Here is a 15850-nt window from a genome sequence, read left to right as displayed (position 1 = left end):
TTGAATCTTAGACTCTTGGGGTTCCAGTCAAATGCAAAGGTGCTCACAGACAGTCTACGGTTCTTTTTTATTATTATTTAGACATAAATGTCTGAAAGTAGCGGTATATGAAATGTCTATCTATCTATGTAGTTGTGCATTCATACACTTGATACTATTTATCATCCCATTAATTCAGCAAAGTATGTTATGCAACAAGAAGAGCATAACTGTCATCCCCCCTCTACAAAGCTAATCCACAGTGCAACCAGACCCACCAAACTATTTCATCTGCCGTCACATTAAAAAGGAAAAAGAGAAACAAACTTTTGAATAAGCTCAGTAATCAGTAATAGATTTTATGCTTTTAATAATCTTGTGAATTCTTAGATCTTATAACTCGCGAATATGTTCTTATTTACTCAGAAGAATAAAAAAAAAAAGGCATCCGTAGTTAGGCAAAAAAGAGAAAATAAAGATGTAACGTAAAGTTGCTCGTTTCCATCTTTATTTTCTCTTTTTTGCCTAAAGTGATGATTCATTGCTGGCAGAACCACCTTCCCACACATCTCACACACGCATGTACATGAACATGCAATCATAAATGAGAGGAAATTTCTTTTTTGTGTTTTGTGGAAAGACATTTCCCAAGTTTGCACGCAAGCTCTGCCATAAACAACAGACTTCCAGACTTCTATTGTTTAGTCATGCACCTCTTTTTCTCCCCTGCTACCCTCAAAGCAGTTGTCTCAAATCCACACGTGAGCCTATCCGTCTTTCCTGTTTGTGTAAACGGACCACACCCTCACTTTGCAGGCATCTATTAAGCAACTCAGTCTAATGGGATAGTCATGCACCGTCTCTGAGTGCTAACATCAAAAAGAGAACAGCCTACTGACCTCTGGTTATATTAAAATGGACAAACAAGGCCCAAAAAGGCTCAATGATAATTATTAACCAAGTAGGTTTTAGGTCAACCTATCCTTTTTCTCCAATTCAACTAGTTTGACTCTTTCATGGCTCGATTGATTTGTTTGTAATGTACCCAACTCATAGTACGCCTGTAATTTACACATTTTTCTAATGAGCCATTGCCCCATTTCCAACTTGTAAATGAAAAGTATTTTAACAAAGGCAAACAGGAAGACCAACTTACTGCAGAGAATTGGAGATGAGGGCGTCTGCAGAGTGAGCACTGATCCGTCTGAGCGTGGGATGTTGACCCGAAACACCAAGCGAGCGCGTGTGCTCTTCTTCTTCGACCCCGCCACGCCGATACGGGCCTCGACATCAGCATTGCGGAGCTTTAAAATCCCAACACAGTCGACCCTAAACACAGACGATATCTAAATTTAGGTTTGGTTGGATTTGCTTCGACTTCCAATCGCAATAATAGATCTTTGCAAGATTTAATTCATCAGCATGTCGCTACAGTGCCTTATCCCTTCCCTAAAGGAATGAATGAGGTATTCATGTACCTTACAGCTCACATACCAGTTATACAATAGATTTATTGAGTTATCCCAAAGGTACAGCTGAACACATAAAAACATTTGCTTCAAATAGGAAACTTTCTGGTGTAATAAAACAATGAAAAAATAAAAAAATAAAATAAAATAATTAAAAAAAATAAACAGATTTTAGAACAATAGTTAGAAAACAAATGCATTGCTTATTAATAGCTAATTTGCTACATACGCCAGTGTCATGTTGGTGCTTGGGTCAACGGTCACTTCAATCACAGTCGTGCCGTCAATATCAACCTCTTTGCATGCAGTGGTGTTGCGACCAGTAACTCTGCAAGCTTGGTAAAATCCATGCGGCTTTACGCGCCCGGCGTCGTTCCCGACAAACACCTGAAGAACCACAGGCTCACTCACACCCTCCAGCTGTGAATGACAAATAAATGTATTTGATTAGATTGTGTATCCTGGGTAAAAAAAACAAACAAAAAAAACACAAAACAAACAAAAACAATAACAACATATATTTTCTCCAGTCTTTCAGCAAGATTGGATGATAGGGCCACTTAACGTCAGATTTCAGGTGCTACTACAGACTCTGTTTTGCATTTAGGTCTTGATACTGACATTTAACACACAATCTCTATCCCTTGTCAAATAGTTAGGGTTGTTGACGTCTTGGTTTTGTGTCTCATATAAAATCTTCATAAAATACAATAAACTTTACAGTTTTAACATGACAAAACAAAGGACAGACCAAGGGTGAATGAACACTTCTGCAAGGCAAAGTAAGAGACCCTAAAGTTACCTGCTCTTGTAAAGAAGCTTCATGTACATGTCAGGCTATAAAAAGCCTGTTTCTTTCCTTTATCTTCTGCTTGTAATTGTCTATTTTTAAACCGGATTAACCTTTTACAGAACAATAAAGAACCAACCAGACTGATTCAGCTTCCAGATCTGTTGAGGGGATAGTGTGAATACTAAGGTGACAAATTAAAGTGACTAAGGGCAAGAACATTACCTAGTCCTACCTCTTTTCGGGCTCCTGATTGACTATATTAAAATGCTTTACTTTCCGTCTAACTTAAAAAAAGGTTTTATTTTGATTACCTTGGGTTTGCAACAGCTTGGTTTACACCTGGACTTGACGGATGTGTTCAAGTGACTCATCAGGCTGGATACATGATCAGATTTCATCCTTTTAGATTAAACGGCAGAAAGTGTTCTCTCCATCAGGATAACTGTCTCTAAAATTTTGCTGATGTTTTTCACCTCAAAGCTGATGAAATTAACTTGAATCTGCTGCAGCTGTCATGCCAGGCCACTATGTGGCGCTGTGATCTTAGCATGTTGTTGAAACGTACATACGCTTTTGACCCTTACGTCCACCTCACTAGCTTCCACCTCATCCAGAAAAGAGTAACTAACTCTGATTATCCAAGTGCTCATGTAACAATAAATATTCTTTATGAGACGTTGCACAATGCTATCCACTATATTCCCACCGTACCTCCACAGTGGGTGTGGAAGTTGCCACTCCTACTGTGGTCTCAAAGTTTCACTCTGGTTGCATAAAGTGCCGGTGTTCGAGACTTGGGTCACTGGAGGCGTGTAAACAAATGACTAGATTGCAAAAAAAAGACGTTATGGTTTCACTAAAGAGTGACTCTATGTGAAGCAGTTTTACTGTGACTTATTAATCGCAGAATGCCGAGAACACGAAGAAACACTGTCACGGTGATCTTAAATGCAAATGTGTGTAATGACGCCTATTTACGACACTGAACAAATCTAATTTAACTGATACATGATCAAGCCTGTTGCGGCACAAACTACACTACAAATATTATTACAGACACAGCGATATCATTGCTATAGCTACCTTTACAGTGGGAAAGCCTTGCTGAGTGCGGTCCTTCACAGAACCTCTGCTTCCTTCGGTCAGGTAGCGGGCCCGATGCTGAGTCTCTGGCTGGACGAGGATTTTAAGCTCCTTTCCCTCGCACTTCGATGGGAACTGCAATGTAAGGGTCCCTCCTTTCTGATTAGTCGTCTGAGAGTCATCAGAGCTGCAACAGGATAACAGTTTGACAGGAACAGTTACTCTTTTACTCTAAAATTGTATTTCTTCTCTGCTGTAACCTACCAGGCATCTCCAATACCGGAGATGCCTGGTAGGTATATGTCAAGACACAAACCGACTCCTCTTAAAATCAAATATCTCTGTACATATAAAGACATACAGATATCAGTCAGTTGTTGTGGTCTCCCTCCCACAACAGTGGAAATGCTCTGAAGTTGCCATGGTGCTCTGAGCAATGCAGATTTAAGAGGCCCTCCATCAGCCAAGCATATTCTAACCTCAGCTCTTAAAATGTTCAGAGTTATCTGTTTATTTAATCTGCTCTGCTTATCCTAGGTCTTTGAGAGAGGCTCTGTGATTCACTGTGGCAGACCATTGTTTGTATTTCAGTGTCCTGCCCCTCCCTCCTTTCTGATCTAACCGCTCTCCTTCAGTCAAACTGCTATGGGAAATGAGGAGCCAGAGAAGTTTGTTACAGATTTCCATCTGTTGGTGAGTGTCAGTGTGTCATTTCCTGATTATACCTGTCGTCACAGTTCATTAGATAAAAAAAAAACCCTCATAAAGTCAGTTAAATAAAAGAAACACTTGAATTTGTTTGCAGAATAACATATGCTGAATAGCATGAGTCATTACTTCAGCATGTACCGTGTCACGCAAAAGTAGTCATAACTCTTAAACTTTTTCACATTTTGTCATGTTACGACGGCATAGTTCAATGCACTCTGCCAAGATCTTCAGTGACAGACCGATGCAGAATGGAGAATACCAAGGAAGTGGGGGAAATTCATTTTTTATATAAAATGTAAATCTGAAGAATGTAATGTGAACTTCTATCTAACCCTATTGAAAACCACCTTTCTCTACATATGTAGAGACATGCAAAGAGTGAAACCATGACCCATTCTTCCAAATCACTTCGACTGGATGGGGCATCTGTGACATCAATTTTTGACTTGTGGCGTGAATTGTAACTAGTTTATCTCTGGATTTATTCTCACAGTTGAGGTCGTTATGACCTAAACTGCTTTACCACAAAACTGAAGTCTTTCTCAGCTAGTTTTCTTTAAGTATTACACTGTACTGATCTCCATTAATCATCCCACCAACCAGGATCCCTTTTGATGTCTGTGTGCTCCATTTTGGGGCATGGATGGTGTGCTCAGGTTGTAGTTTTTCGCCAAACCTTTAATTCTGCCTGTACTAAAAAATGACTCTCATTTGACCAGAGCGCCTTCTTTTACATGTATACTGTGTAAAAGTTTCTGTCTTGTAATATGGCCTTGTAGGGCTTTCTTTCAACTCTGTCGTAAAAGATTTTTGGAGATCACAAATAATAAATGGACTGCCTACAAAATCCCCCAATTGAAAACTTGGAAAGGCATATGATTATGCACCTAATTTTTATTTATTTTTTTTTAACTCATCTAGTCTCAGGAGATCTAGAGGGGCAGCTGTGGATATTTTCATTACGACACAGGTCAAGTTGTGTGATTCCGAACTACCTACTGACCTTGTTTTAGTTGATGTCTTGCTCTCAGGGCCGAGCTGAGACAGAACAAAGTGTGGGGCTTTGGCGCTGTCTGCGTCGAAGACGTCCATGTTAGCTCCCACTGCGCGCACCGCCTTAGGTCCTGGTTTCTGTCGAGGTGTACGCTTGCGGGCCTTCCGTGGCACCTCTGTGTTGTCGTTGTAAGAAGAAGTACTCATGATGCTGAAGTTGGACATGGAATCCTCCATCCATATGCTGTTACTCTGCTCCGAGTCCAAGGGTGCCGGCGCATCCTGGCAGGACATGTGGCTGTCGTCGAACAGGTCTTGCGGCGGCGGGGAGATGTTGAGGATGGTGCGGCGCTTGGACGGAGTCAGCTGATGGTGTGGCTGGCCATCCTGAGAGGCTGCGCCACGTCCTCCGGCAGGCTCGCCGTTGCTGCTTTTTCCACTGCCACCCATGACTCCGACGATCTCTGGTACCACTCGGCTACTCCTGCCGTCCTCTGAGTCGACATTTCTGCTGTGAGCTCCGTTCTGGTCACTGGATGAAGTGCTGGAATGCATGGTGGTGCTGGAAGAGGTGGAAAAAGCACTGCGAGGCCCTTCCGTGGTCAGAGAAGAGGACAAGGCATCTATGGTGTAAATAATTAGACAGTAAATACAGGCTGAACTAAGGTAGGGTACCAGTTCCATTTAAGCAGTAAAATTTATATTTTTTAAAGTTTTTTTTTTTTTTTTTTTTTTTTTGCTTTTTCAATAAAACACTCCCCCTTCTCACTATGTGCAGTATGTGTAAATTTTGTTGAGAGCGCTATGTGATGCTCAGAAGAAGCAAATGAAACAAGAGAAGTATGCACCTTAATTGTGTTTTCATCAAGCTTAACAAGCAAAAAATCGAATGCCTCAATGTATTTATTATCATTTTTAGCATTTTGTTCTGGCTCAAACAATATGTGGCATATTACTTATTGGGACTTCTTTTATGGCTTCTTTTATTTCTCTCTTTTTTGTTTTGTTTGGTGAAGCCACAGAGACAAAACAAAACAAGCTTCTGACCTACGAAGCAGAGAACTGCAGACCATTTTGTATGCAGACACTCCCTGCTTCAGAGGGAACTTCCTGGAATATAAAAGTGAGACAGCAAATGAGCAATAAAAGCTGAACATTAAAGATTGATTCAAATGAAAAGCAATAAATACATAAATAAAATAAAATAAAATCAAAAAATCACAGTATGATGCAACACTATTCCCCCCGCCCCACTGGGACCCAAAACAAAGTTGATCCAACATGCTGACAAAGGCTGCAATTTTAGATAATGACTGGAGCGCAGAGGGGTTAAGCTGCTGCTGAAAATCTGGATTTTCTGGTGTTTCACAAGTTTGCATAACACAAAATTGGCGAGGGGGAAAAAAAAGTCCAAACATAAGGAGGTAGTGTCAGTCTGAGCAAGTTTGAAAGCTATTAATAATGTACAAATGAAACCTTAAAACGTGTAACAAATACTAAGAGAGTCATGAAATAACTGCTGTACATAGAAAAATGGGAGCAAATAATATACTTAGCAAAATATATGCTTGCTTCGTCTTCATGCACTGCCAGCAGAAAGAGGTAAAGGAAAGGTGGGATTTATAGCATGCCAGAAGTTTTAATGACAAAAACAAACATTTGATGACAAAAGGTCTTCAAATTCTGTGGTTGCAATTTATTGTTTACAATTTTTCTCAGAGTATTTACCCATGGCCAGACAAGCTCTAACTTTCCAGAGAACATCAAGACACCGCAGGATAAGAAAAAAAAATATCTCAAACTCAAAATGTCAACAGATTGCATGATTTTCTGATTTTGGTCAATTTTGACTCATGCTTTGAAGTTGACTGTTCTCAGTTCTGTTAATCCTCGCATATCCATCAACCTGAGAACGCACAGAAACAAGGTCTCTCTCCTTTCTCCACCCACCGAGACCACAAACATGATTATGATTATTTAATTAAATTGGAGCCTTTTGTTGTCGTGTGGAGCAGTGGAAAAGGCTAATTAACCACAGAGTCTTGTTTCTGGACGTCTATATTTACCAGCTAATGAGATTTACTTCTGTGAGACAACAGCTCCATTTCCGCCAAAGCCACTTTAGCAAAAACCTGTAGGCAAAAGCATCTTTCCCAGCTTCTCTAACTTTATCATAACATTCAGTCACGCCCCTAATTTTATCTTTGACGCATTAATATTAAAGTTGATAATTATGGTCCATGTGCTGAACATGCTGTACATTAGATCTGTTGGTGCAGCAGGATACGGCAACAAAATGATATCCCAACAAGCAGGTACAGGCAAGCAAGCATGTTCAGCTGACCCAATTCCAGAAACATTAGCTTCCTTCTCCAGCCTTGTTTTTTTTTTTTGCTCACATGTGAAAAATCAAAGAGCAGCAGGCTGAGCTGTTTGACAGGTTTTCTTCATGCATGCAGGTGTTTGTGTTCGCCTACAGGTACAGACTGCTACATGAGTAGTGTTTTTATTTTTTTTATTTTTTATTTTTTGGGAGGTGGGGCAAGATCAGTCCTGCTTGGAGAGGAGAAATAAGGAAAGGAGAAGCAGGATCCTACCTGATGCTAGAGGAGCTGAAGGGAGAGGGCCTGCCTCTCCGTCGCTCTTTTGACTCATGACTTCTGGACTCTGCTGAGTGGAGGGAGGCAACTTCAGCTCACTGGCAAGAAGGTCATACACTGACTCTGTTGTGAAAGTAGGGGGACCAATAAAAGGAATAAAAAGGTGACTTACTAACAGGACTTTTTTTGTGTTGGTCAGTGAAGGATAGAGATCCCAGTGAGTCAGCCTGGAGGCTAACAGAAAACATGAAGAACGACACGAGACATCAGGGTTGTGAATTTAATCTTTTTAAGCTGAGGTTATCAGAAACAATGATACAACAACAATGATGCAATTGTGCATCCGCTCAAATATGCAATTGCAGGAGCATACTCATGACCTGGTTGGCAACGAGGTTGTATGATAAAACAACAAGAAAATAGTGGCCATAATGGCTGTCATGCCGTGTCAGATGTCAAACACCTTTGCATCATTTTCAGACTCTGCAGAACTATGCATGCATGCGCAACAATGCACAACAAGTCGATCGTTTACAAATCATTAAGTAGAACGTTATGTAGGTTGAAAAGAAAATAGAGAAACTGCATTTATATATATATATATATGTATATTACGAATAAGTTTTCCAAAAAAGGGCCTCAAAGCTAATAGAGAAGAACTAGAAATATTATCTCGTTTTAAAACCACTCCTGTTGCATGTCGAAGCATGACATCTACATTACCAACACTACAGTCATTCTTCATGCATGTCAAAGCCTGATATCTGCATTGCCTCCACAGCAACAAACCACCAACAGTGAATGCTAAAGATGGGTGTGTCATAGACCTGCAGACTGACTCTGCCTTGGGGTGCGAGGCCTCAGAGACGACAGGAGGGCTAAAAAGGGGCTGGTCAGCTCCTTTTTCTTCTGACTACACATACACACCCTGGGATTTTTCTTTTATCTTTCAGTTTCAAGCTTGTAGATTTTAAGTGACGTCACTTAAGGCACTTAAGGGGAATACATATTGCCCCAGTGGCTCTGTACATTGTAATATTTATGCAAATTTCTAATGATTGCATTTAATATAAGAAACCGGTGTGTTTATCAATCTTGTTAATAATTACCAAAAATAATTATTTTCTCTACTATTTTGTTTCATGTTACTATAATTACATGACAATCACATGATAACACTGTTACAAGTAGCGATGCTAACAGTGCTAAGCTTCAATGTAAACCCTTTAAAATCATATTTTCTTGGTTTTGTTTAGCTAAAACAGGAAACTGGCACTTAATTGTGATATTTGCTGCTGGATACAGAGTTAGCAGCAGTGTTTTATACTTTTAACGTACGTCCAAAAGAGATCATTCTGTTTTTTTTTTGTTTTTTTAATGTATCATTACCAATCTCTAATTAAAATGTTTAAAAGTTGCAAGGTGCATACCGTAGGTACCTAGCCCCTCATCCTACATATGTGAATGTCTTGTTACAACACTGGTAATTCCTTGTCTGAAATGATGTGGAATAAAACAAGCCATGAAGAGGTCAGATCGAAAGTTGTGACATATCAAACAAAAAGAAGATCTCATTACAAAACAGACAACGGGGCCACACAAAACCATTTCTCTCCCTCCTCTGTTTCTGCCTCGGGGTTATGAGGAAGAGGAGCGGGGGGGGGAGGCTTAGGTCAACAGCATGACAACACTTTTACTAGCAGACTGATTCATTATCGAAATATTATGGTATGAACTTAGAGCAGCCATTACAGTCGCCTGACTCTCGTCTTTGCCAACTGCCAGCTTTAATTACTTGCAGCTGAGTCCCAGGGTTTGGTGCGTATATCAGATACTTGACCCTCCCATTGTTACCGCTCGCTGCGTACAATAGACAAACCTGGAACCTACTGAAACCTACCCACGCCTCTGGTCGCTAAAAAACTTGCTTTTACAGGAGCAGGGAGACCTCGTTCGTTCCCATAAACGGAGCTTAAACTGGACCCATTCTGGACCACGCTTACACAGAGGATTTCAGTGTGCTGGTTGTTTGCACTGTTCTCAAAACAAATATCTTGCATATGCATGCACAGCACACACACACACAGACACACACACACACAAAAACAAACAAACAAGAAAACACCCCGTCACGCCCACAAAAGCTCTCTCAACCTCTGAATTCACAGTTTAAATTGTAGTCGTCTTGTGGCTCTCTGAGAGACTGCACATGCAGCAACATGTGCTCAGAGTTGAAAAAGCCCTTCCAGTAAACAGATTGCCGACCGCACAGACAGAAAATATGCACTCTCTTCTCAGGAGCAGTGGTCTCGAATCACTGGCTGGACTGTTCAAAGTGTTTCCACAGCTCCTATGACGCTTTTGGAGGCAGAAAAAACAGAAACTCTCATTTTGCAGAGCGTGTTTGTGTCTTCCTGAGCAGACAGAGCGCAAGTCTTTATTTATATGTGACAGACACAGTCCCTTTCACAGAGGAGCAAATATAAAAAAAAAAAGAAAGAAAGAAAGAAAGAAAACGATAGTCAGAAAGCTGGAAGTCAACGATATTAACTCAAACACACCACCACTCGCTGTTTTGATTTTAGTCTCATTTTTAGCCTCATACTAGTTGCGTTTTGAAGTCTGACCACAGAAAAACAACTTTAAGTTTCCTTCCGTCAGTGAAAATCATCACAACACATTACTAAACCAGATAGCATGTGGTCAGCTATGATCTGGCCTGCTAATACCATTAAGATGACCTGATTTAAATAGCTTACCTGAACTAATTAAGATTCCTTCCAATCATACTTTAAAGACAAATCACTTACTGGTTTCAATCCAGACTCCATGGCAGAAATTCTGCTTCATGGGATTTAGGTTTACTATTTATACCCTCACCGTCTCCTCTGATGTTTACGTTGTAAGCCAGAGAGGCTAAAGGTGAAAATAAGAAGGCACTCACCATGTGAATGGCAGGACTTAAAACTCCCCATTCATTTTCCCCCTCACATTCCAGCTGCTTGCTCTTACTAGCCCTGGCACCTGGGGCGTGGCACCCTTATTTTTTTGGCTGAGTGAGTGATTTAACTCTTTTCTGTGCACCCCTCTTCTACTCCACCCACCTCTCTCCTTGTCCTGTTTATTGTGCAGCAGACCCTTTTCTGCTCTGCATCTCGCTCAACAGGTTAGTGGCATTGTCATGTGGAATCCTGTCAGGCAGAAACAAAACAGTAGTATAACCCCGCCACAGAAAGCCTCCGTGGGCTGCACTGTTACACAAGGTGGACTGTCTGAACTTAGCAGAAACACCGCTTAAGAGGACGCGATTAGGAGGGCAAGCTTTAAGCTCACCTAGTCGGTGCATTCGGAGATTATTCCGAGCTCTGAGGGGAAAAAGCAAGCAGAGGGGGGCTGGGTCCTGCAGCAAGCCATGTACAACAACCATGAAATGTTTACAGCCAAAGCCTACACAAGGGCTGCCTGGGACTCCATAGTAACGCAGATCATGGGGACATGTCTTTTGAGCCTCTGTGTCTCTTGCGAGTTAACACAACGAAACTGGATAGAGATAAAACAGCACCATCCATGCTTGAATAATGATCTGGGCATTAAAAACGTGGCGTATTTCCACATTAGACTTATGCAGTCTCAATTATTTCTATAAAACGTGGCCAACAAATTTTAAAGTTAAAATTAGAAGCTTACATGGAATTCTTGTTTAGTTAACACGTGCATAAAGTAAAAGCTTTTAGAAACTTTTTTCTTTGATTTATGGCATCTCAGGTCCTACATGAATAAATTATTAAGGCATAAAATTAGTTTTAATCCAATTATATTTGATGAACAGCTTAAAATAAGCCTGTTTGCAATGAGGCGATTCGTCAAAATAGCCTTCAACAAAAAGAAGTTGGGCTTGATTTTTCCGTGTGTCATTTTGTGATTTAAGTTTTATTTAAAGGGTATTTTTTAAACAGCATTTCAAATGTGTTAATAGGTTAAAAATAATCTATAATAACCCACCTGTTTAGAGTTGCCTTTGATTAGTAGCTAGTGGAACATTGATCAACGTACATTTGCTTGATGATTTTGATGATGGCATTTGACAAAATGTATGCTTATTGCTTGTTTCATAATTGGTTACGTTATTATGATTTTATGGTGCAAAGCACTTTGAACTGCCTTGTTGCTGAACTGTCCTGTACACATAAACTGGACATTTCAAGCCTTTCAATTTCAGATAACATGCTTTTAGATTTTAAAGTTGCAGTAGATTTCATAGTTTGTCCCCTATAACTTCTTAAAGGTTCTATGGAACACGACCAATACGCACAGCAAAAGAATTACACATCTCCTTCGTCAGGTTTGCTTTCACAATTTCAAATCAAATGCTAGAGCCATAATATGAATGGAGACAATAATTAGAACAACTGACAAAAATGCCAAGACTGTGACTGTTGGCTAACAAAGATGCTGAGGTAGCATATTTTCCCAGAAGCGGCAGTTGACAGTCTCAGTGATCTGACTACATTTATAACATCAGTGAAAGTAAGCTTTGCAACAGGATACAGTGATATAGAAAGTATGGGTAAAAAAAAACAAACCCTAAGCTGAGTAAACATACTGAATGTTGGGATAAATTACCTTAACAAACTCGACAGCCCTCGCAAGTGATGTTTATGCAAAGATGGCTGCAGATGTTTGTGTGTGAAAGCCAAGACATGTAGTGGTTGAAGACTGAAAACAAACCAGGAGCACGAGAAAAGAAATGTACACAGATAAAAGCCAGCAATATGAGTCTTTTGTCATAATAAGTGATGCATTTTCTGGTTGCAATGCTACTGATGCAACACCGACAATAACTGACCAAATCAGACAGATATTCTCAAGAATGTTGCATGACTAGGCTTACGTCAGTTACTTTACATCCTCCTGCACAACAGCCACGAAAAAAGTCACATCATTGCATCAAAGTGGTTATTGCTTGCAGAAAGCATTGTAATGCTGTTGACAAAACGTTTTTGCTAATAAACTTAACCGGAACAGTTGCACTATAACCAGAGAGCCACAGCTGACTCATAACGCTGCTGCTGGCATTCTCACTACCAGGATGATAGAGCACATTACCGCAGTTCTAAAGTCCTTACACTGGCTCAGAGAATAAACTTTAAAATATTGTTGTTAATTTATAAATGACTGACTGGCTTAGCACCAAAATACATTAAATATCTGCTGCTCTATCAACCTTCCAGATCACACAGGTCCTCTGGTTCTGAGAATGCAGAACAGACCAGAACCAAACATGGAGAAGCAGCATTCAGCTTCTATGCAGCACAAATCTGGAACAAACTTCCAGAAAATTGCAAAACATCTGAAACACTGAGTTCCTCTAAATCAACTAAAACCCACCTGTTTAGAGTTGCTTTTGAAGCAAAAAATGGAACAATGGCCAGACATTACAATGTCAAAATAAAATGCTTGTCAATGGTTTCTCAGTTGTCGACTGTATTTTGTTTTTATGAATTTTATTTTTGTATTTTTATGATGTAAAGCTCTTTGAACTGCTTTGTTGATGAAATATGCTACACAAGTAAGTTTCATTAATTGATTGATTGATACGGAGGCCACAATATGTCTGCAGTCATGTTGACGTAATTAGTAGTTGCAGAAGCACATGTATTTGATTGCAACTGGTTTAAAGTAAAAGCAATGACCTTGAAAAAACTAAAATTGAGGATATTTGTTGATGAATGTTGTTTAAATGAGTGTGGGCATGACTGCTTTTAACTTATGGAAGACCTTTGAACATTAGACACAGCTCTTTTCAGAAATAAACTTCTCTGCAAACTAAGAGACTTAGAACAAACTTTACTTTAAGCAGAATAAAGGTTTGACAGTTATTTTCAGGCGATAATGAACACACTTACCACGTGCATCAAACTAAAGGCCCCTGGGCCAAATCTGGTCCATCATAGCAATTTTTGTGGCCCTGAAGATGCTAGATGGGCACAAAGAACATTAAGATAACAGCTATGTGATTAAATACTATTTTAACAGTAAAATCAAATGGGTTTTTATTTATATAGGGGCAAATAACAATTTTGTGATTAAAAACAAATTATTATTTATTTTTTAGAAGTACACTTTAAATGGAGATGAAGCTATAATATTTTAACGGTTTGTTTGAACATCCATGACCTTGATGCGACTCAAAATGGAAATAGGTTACACACCTCTAACATAAACATACACATTTTTTTAAAGACATGTTATTGATAGTAGCCAATGCATGCTTCCGATGATACTTTACACTTAAGAAAACAGACCGCAGGATAGTGTCCCAACCATCAAAATTTAGAGTATGCGGAGATAAGCCTGCACACCCATTTCTATTTTTAAAAATCCAGACAGTGCTGGAAAATCCAGAAGAGAGGAAGTCCAGGTGTGAGTTTGCATGTGTAGCAGACACAAGCATGAAGCTGCAGCCTAGTAGTCTATTACTTCTAACTTATTCTCTTAAATAACCGAACAGATGTGTTTAATTTTTATGTGTGATGACTTTGTCATATTACATGCTTCAATCGGTTTAGGATTTTAATGTATTATTTTAAAGTAAAATTAATTTTTTACTCAATAATTTCAATACGACGTTCTCATTACGTAAAGCACTTTGAACTAACTGCCTTGTTGCTGAAATGTGCTGCACAAATAAACTTGACTTAAATTTTTCTTTTGACGGCTAAAGTGGGAAATAAGAAAAACAGAGCAGTTTTATACAGAATTTGCACAAAGTACAGCTTATTTGACCCAACAGGACCAAAGCAAAGACCATCAGAACAACAACCGTCTGAAACCATCCATTGCTCTTTTTCACACTCCCAGCTGTTTCAGTTAAGAAAACAAATAAGGCTAGCTACCTATTCATTCTGTTGAACTTGTAGAAAAATACTGAAAACATATCAAATATTTTATAGGTAAGCAAGTGTTTATCAAGAAATAAAGCATTATAAGGGCTTTAGTACAAAAAGAGAACCCTATCAGTCATCATAATTAATTGGAATGCAGTAAGTGACTGACAATTTCTAAAGAAATATTCTTGAAGCTGTAACTTCGACACTTTCACAGCTTAATAACAAAGTCTTCCAGCCGTCATTTGAAAAGGTTGAGGTCAGTGAGGCTTTGGAACGGGCAAACTCGTTTGTGCTTAAAGTTTGGCATGTAGCTGTTTCAGGGAAGCTAATCCTGAGGCGACAATGAACAACCGCCAGGCATCAGTTTACATGACTTGCTTTCAACAAACACCCAGCACTATCGCAGACTTCACACCGAACTACAAATGAGAGCCAAACACTGAAACTGTAGCCCCATTCTGCACACAAGTAAGGCTATTTGCTGAAGTTGTTCTCTATACAACTGGGTAGCTGGGTCAGTGGTATTCCGAACTGTTTGGTGGAGACTAATTTGAGGTAAAAGTTAAATTACAGAGGAGCACAACACTTTGTAACCCATCTCTTAGAAGTGAAATCAAAAGATAAAGCAGTTGTGTCCAAGCCAGCAAAAAGAATTCAAAGTATTTACAGAACCCAAGCAGGCTCCCACACGTAGATTTACCAAAACTTGCCATGTTTACCCTCAAATTCTAGAGTGTATCATAGATCTACACAACACTTTAAATAAAACCAGACCAATGTGGTTTAGTCTAAATCTGACAACATCACATAATCATTTTACAGTCCCACACTGTAAAATGTGGAATTGGTGTGCCAATACAGGCATTTCTGCCAGACTCACAGGAAACCCATGCTGAAGCAACAGGAAAGGTCTTTAGCCACACTGCACGCAAACATTCACTGGTCGTGTAACATCACCCAGCTGTTAGGTTAACCACATCAGCGACTCATTTGAAAATCAATCCCGTTTTCATGAGCTGGCATTACATGACGCACTTTCAATTAGTCTAATTTCTTTGTTGGATGGAAAACTTTTATTATATTGTTTTGCTACCTTAACAATTCCTTAATGTGCAACATTAAACTGGTTTTCATTTCATTTTACAAACATTTTTCTTCTTGTTAGTTCTTTTCCATTTCTAACAATTATGTTTTGTGCACCAATAAGAAAGTTCATGACCAGCAAGGCTCTGTTTCGTTCTATTATAACATTTGTGTTGACTAAAGACAGCCAAATACGTACCTGTCAAACTACATATTTTCACTTTTTGGAAACGGTTCCTAATCTCAGCA

General features: G+C 39.4%; 1 protein-coding gene across 7 annotated transcripts in view; it reads right to left on the bottom strand.

Moving 5' to 3' along the window:
• The window catches only part of nfat5b (nuclear factor of activated T cells 5b), a 37700-nt gene that overhangs the window by 10188 nt on the left and 11662 nt on the right, over window positions 1–15850 (bottom strand). For 2 of the 7 annotated variants that reach the window (XM_007554135.2, XM_007554136.2), the window contains exons 2-6: window positions 7626–7751; window positions 5039–5651; window positions 3325–3511; window positions 1678–1868; window positions 1136–1308 (exon numbers count right to left, since the gene is read on the bottom strand). In XM_007554135.2, coding sequence (XP_007554197.1) covers window positions 1136–1308; window positions 1678–1868; window positions 3325–3511; window positions 5039–5651; window positions 7626–7751 — 1290 coding nt within the window. Of the gene's footprint in view, window positions 1–1135; window positions 1309–1677; window positions 1869–3324; window positions 3512–5038; window positions 6275–7625; window positions 7752–10572; window positions 11340–15850 lie in introns of those variants that run through there. The other 5 variants (XM_016672486.1, XM_016672489.1, XM_016672487.1 and 2 more) reach the window with 5 other exon arrangements.

Source organism: Poecilia formosa, unplaced genomic scaffold (genome assembly GCF_000485575.1).
Source record: "Poecilia formosa unplaced genomic scaffold, Poecilia_formosa-5.1.2 Scaffold61, whole genome shotgun sequence".
NCBI classification, from domain to species: domain Eukaryota; kingdom Metazoa; phylum Chordata; class Actinopteri; order Cyprinodontiformes; family Poeciliidae; genus Poecilia; species Poecilia formosa.
This window is presented reverse-complemented; position numbering and strand designations above follow the sequence as displayed.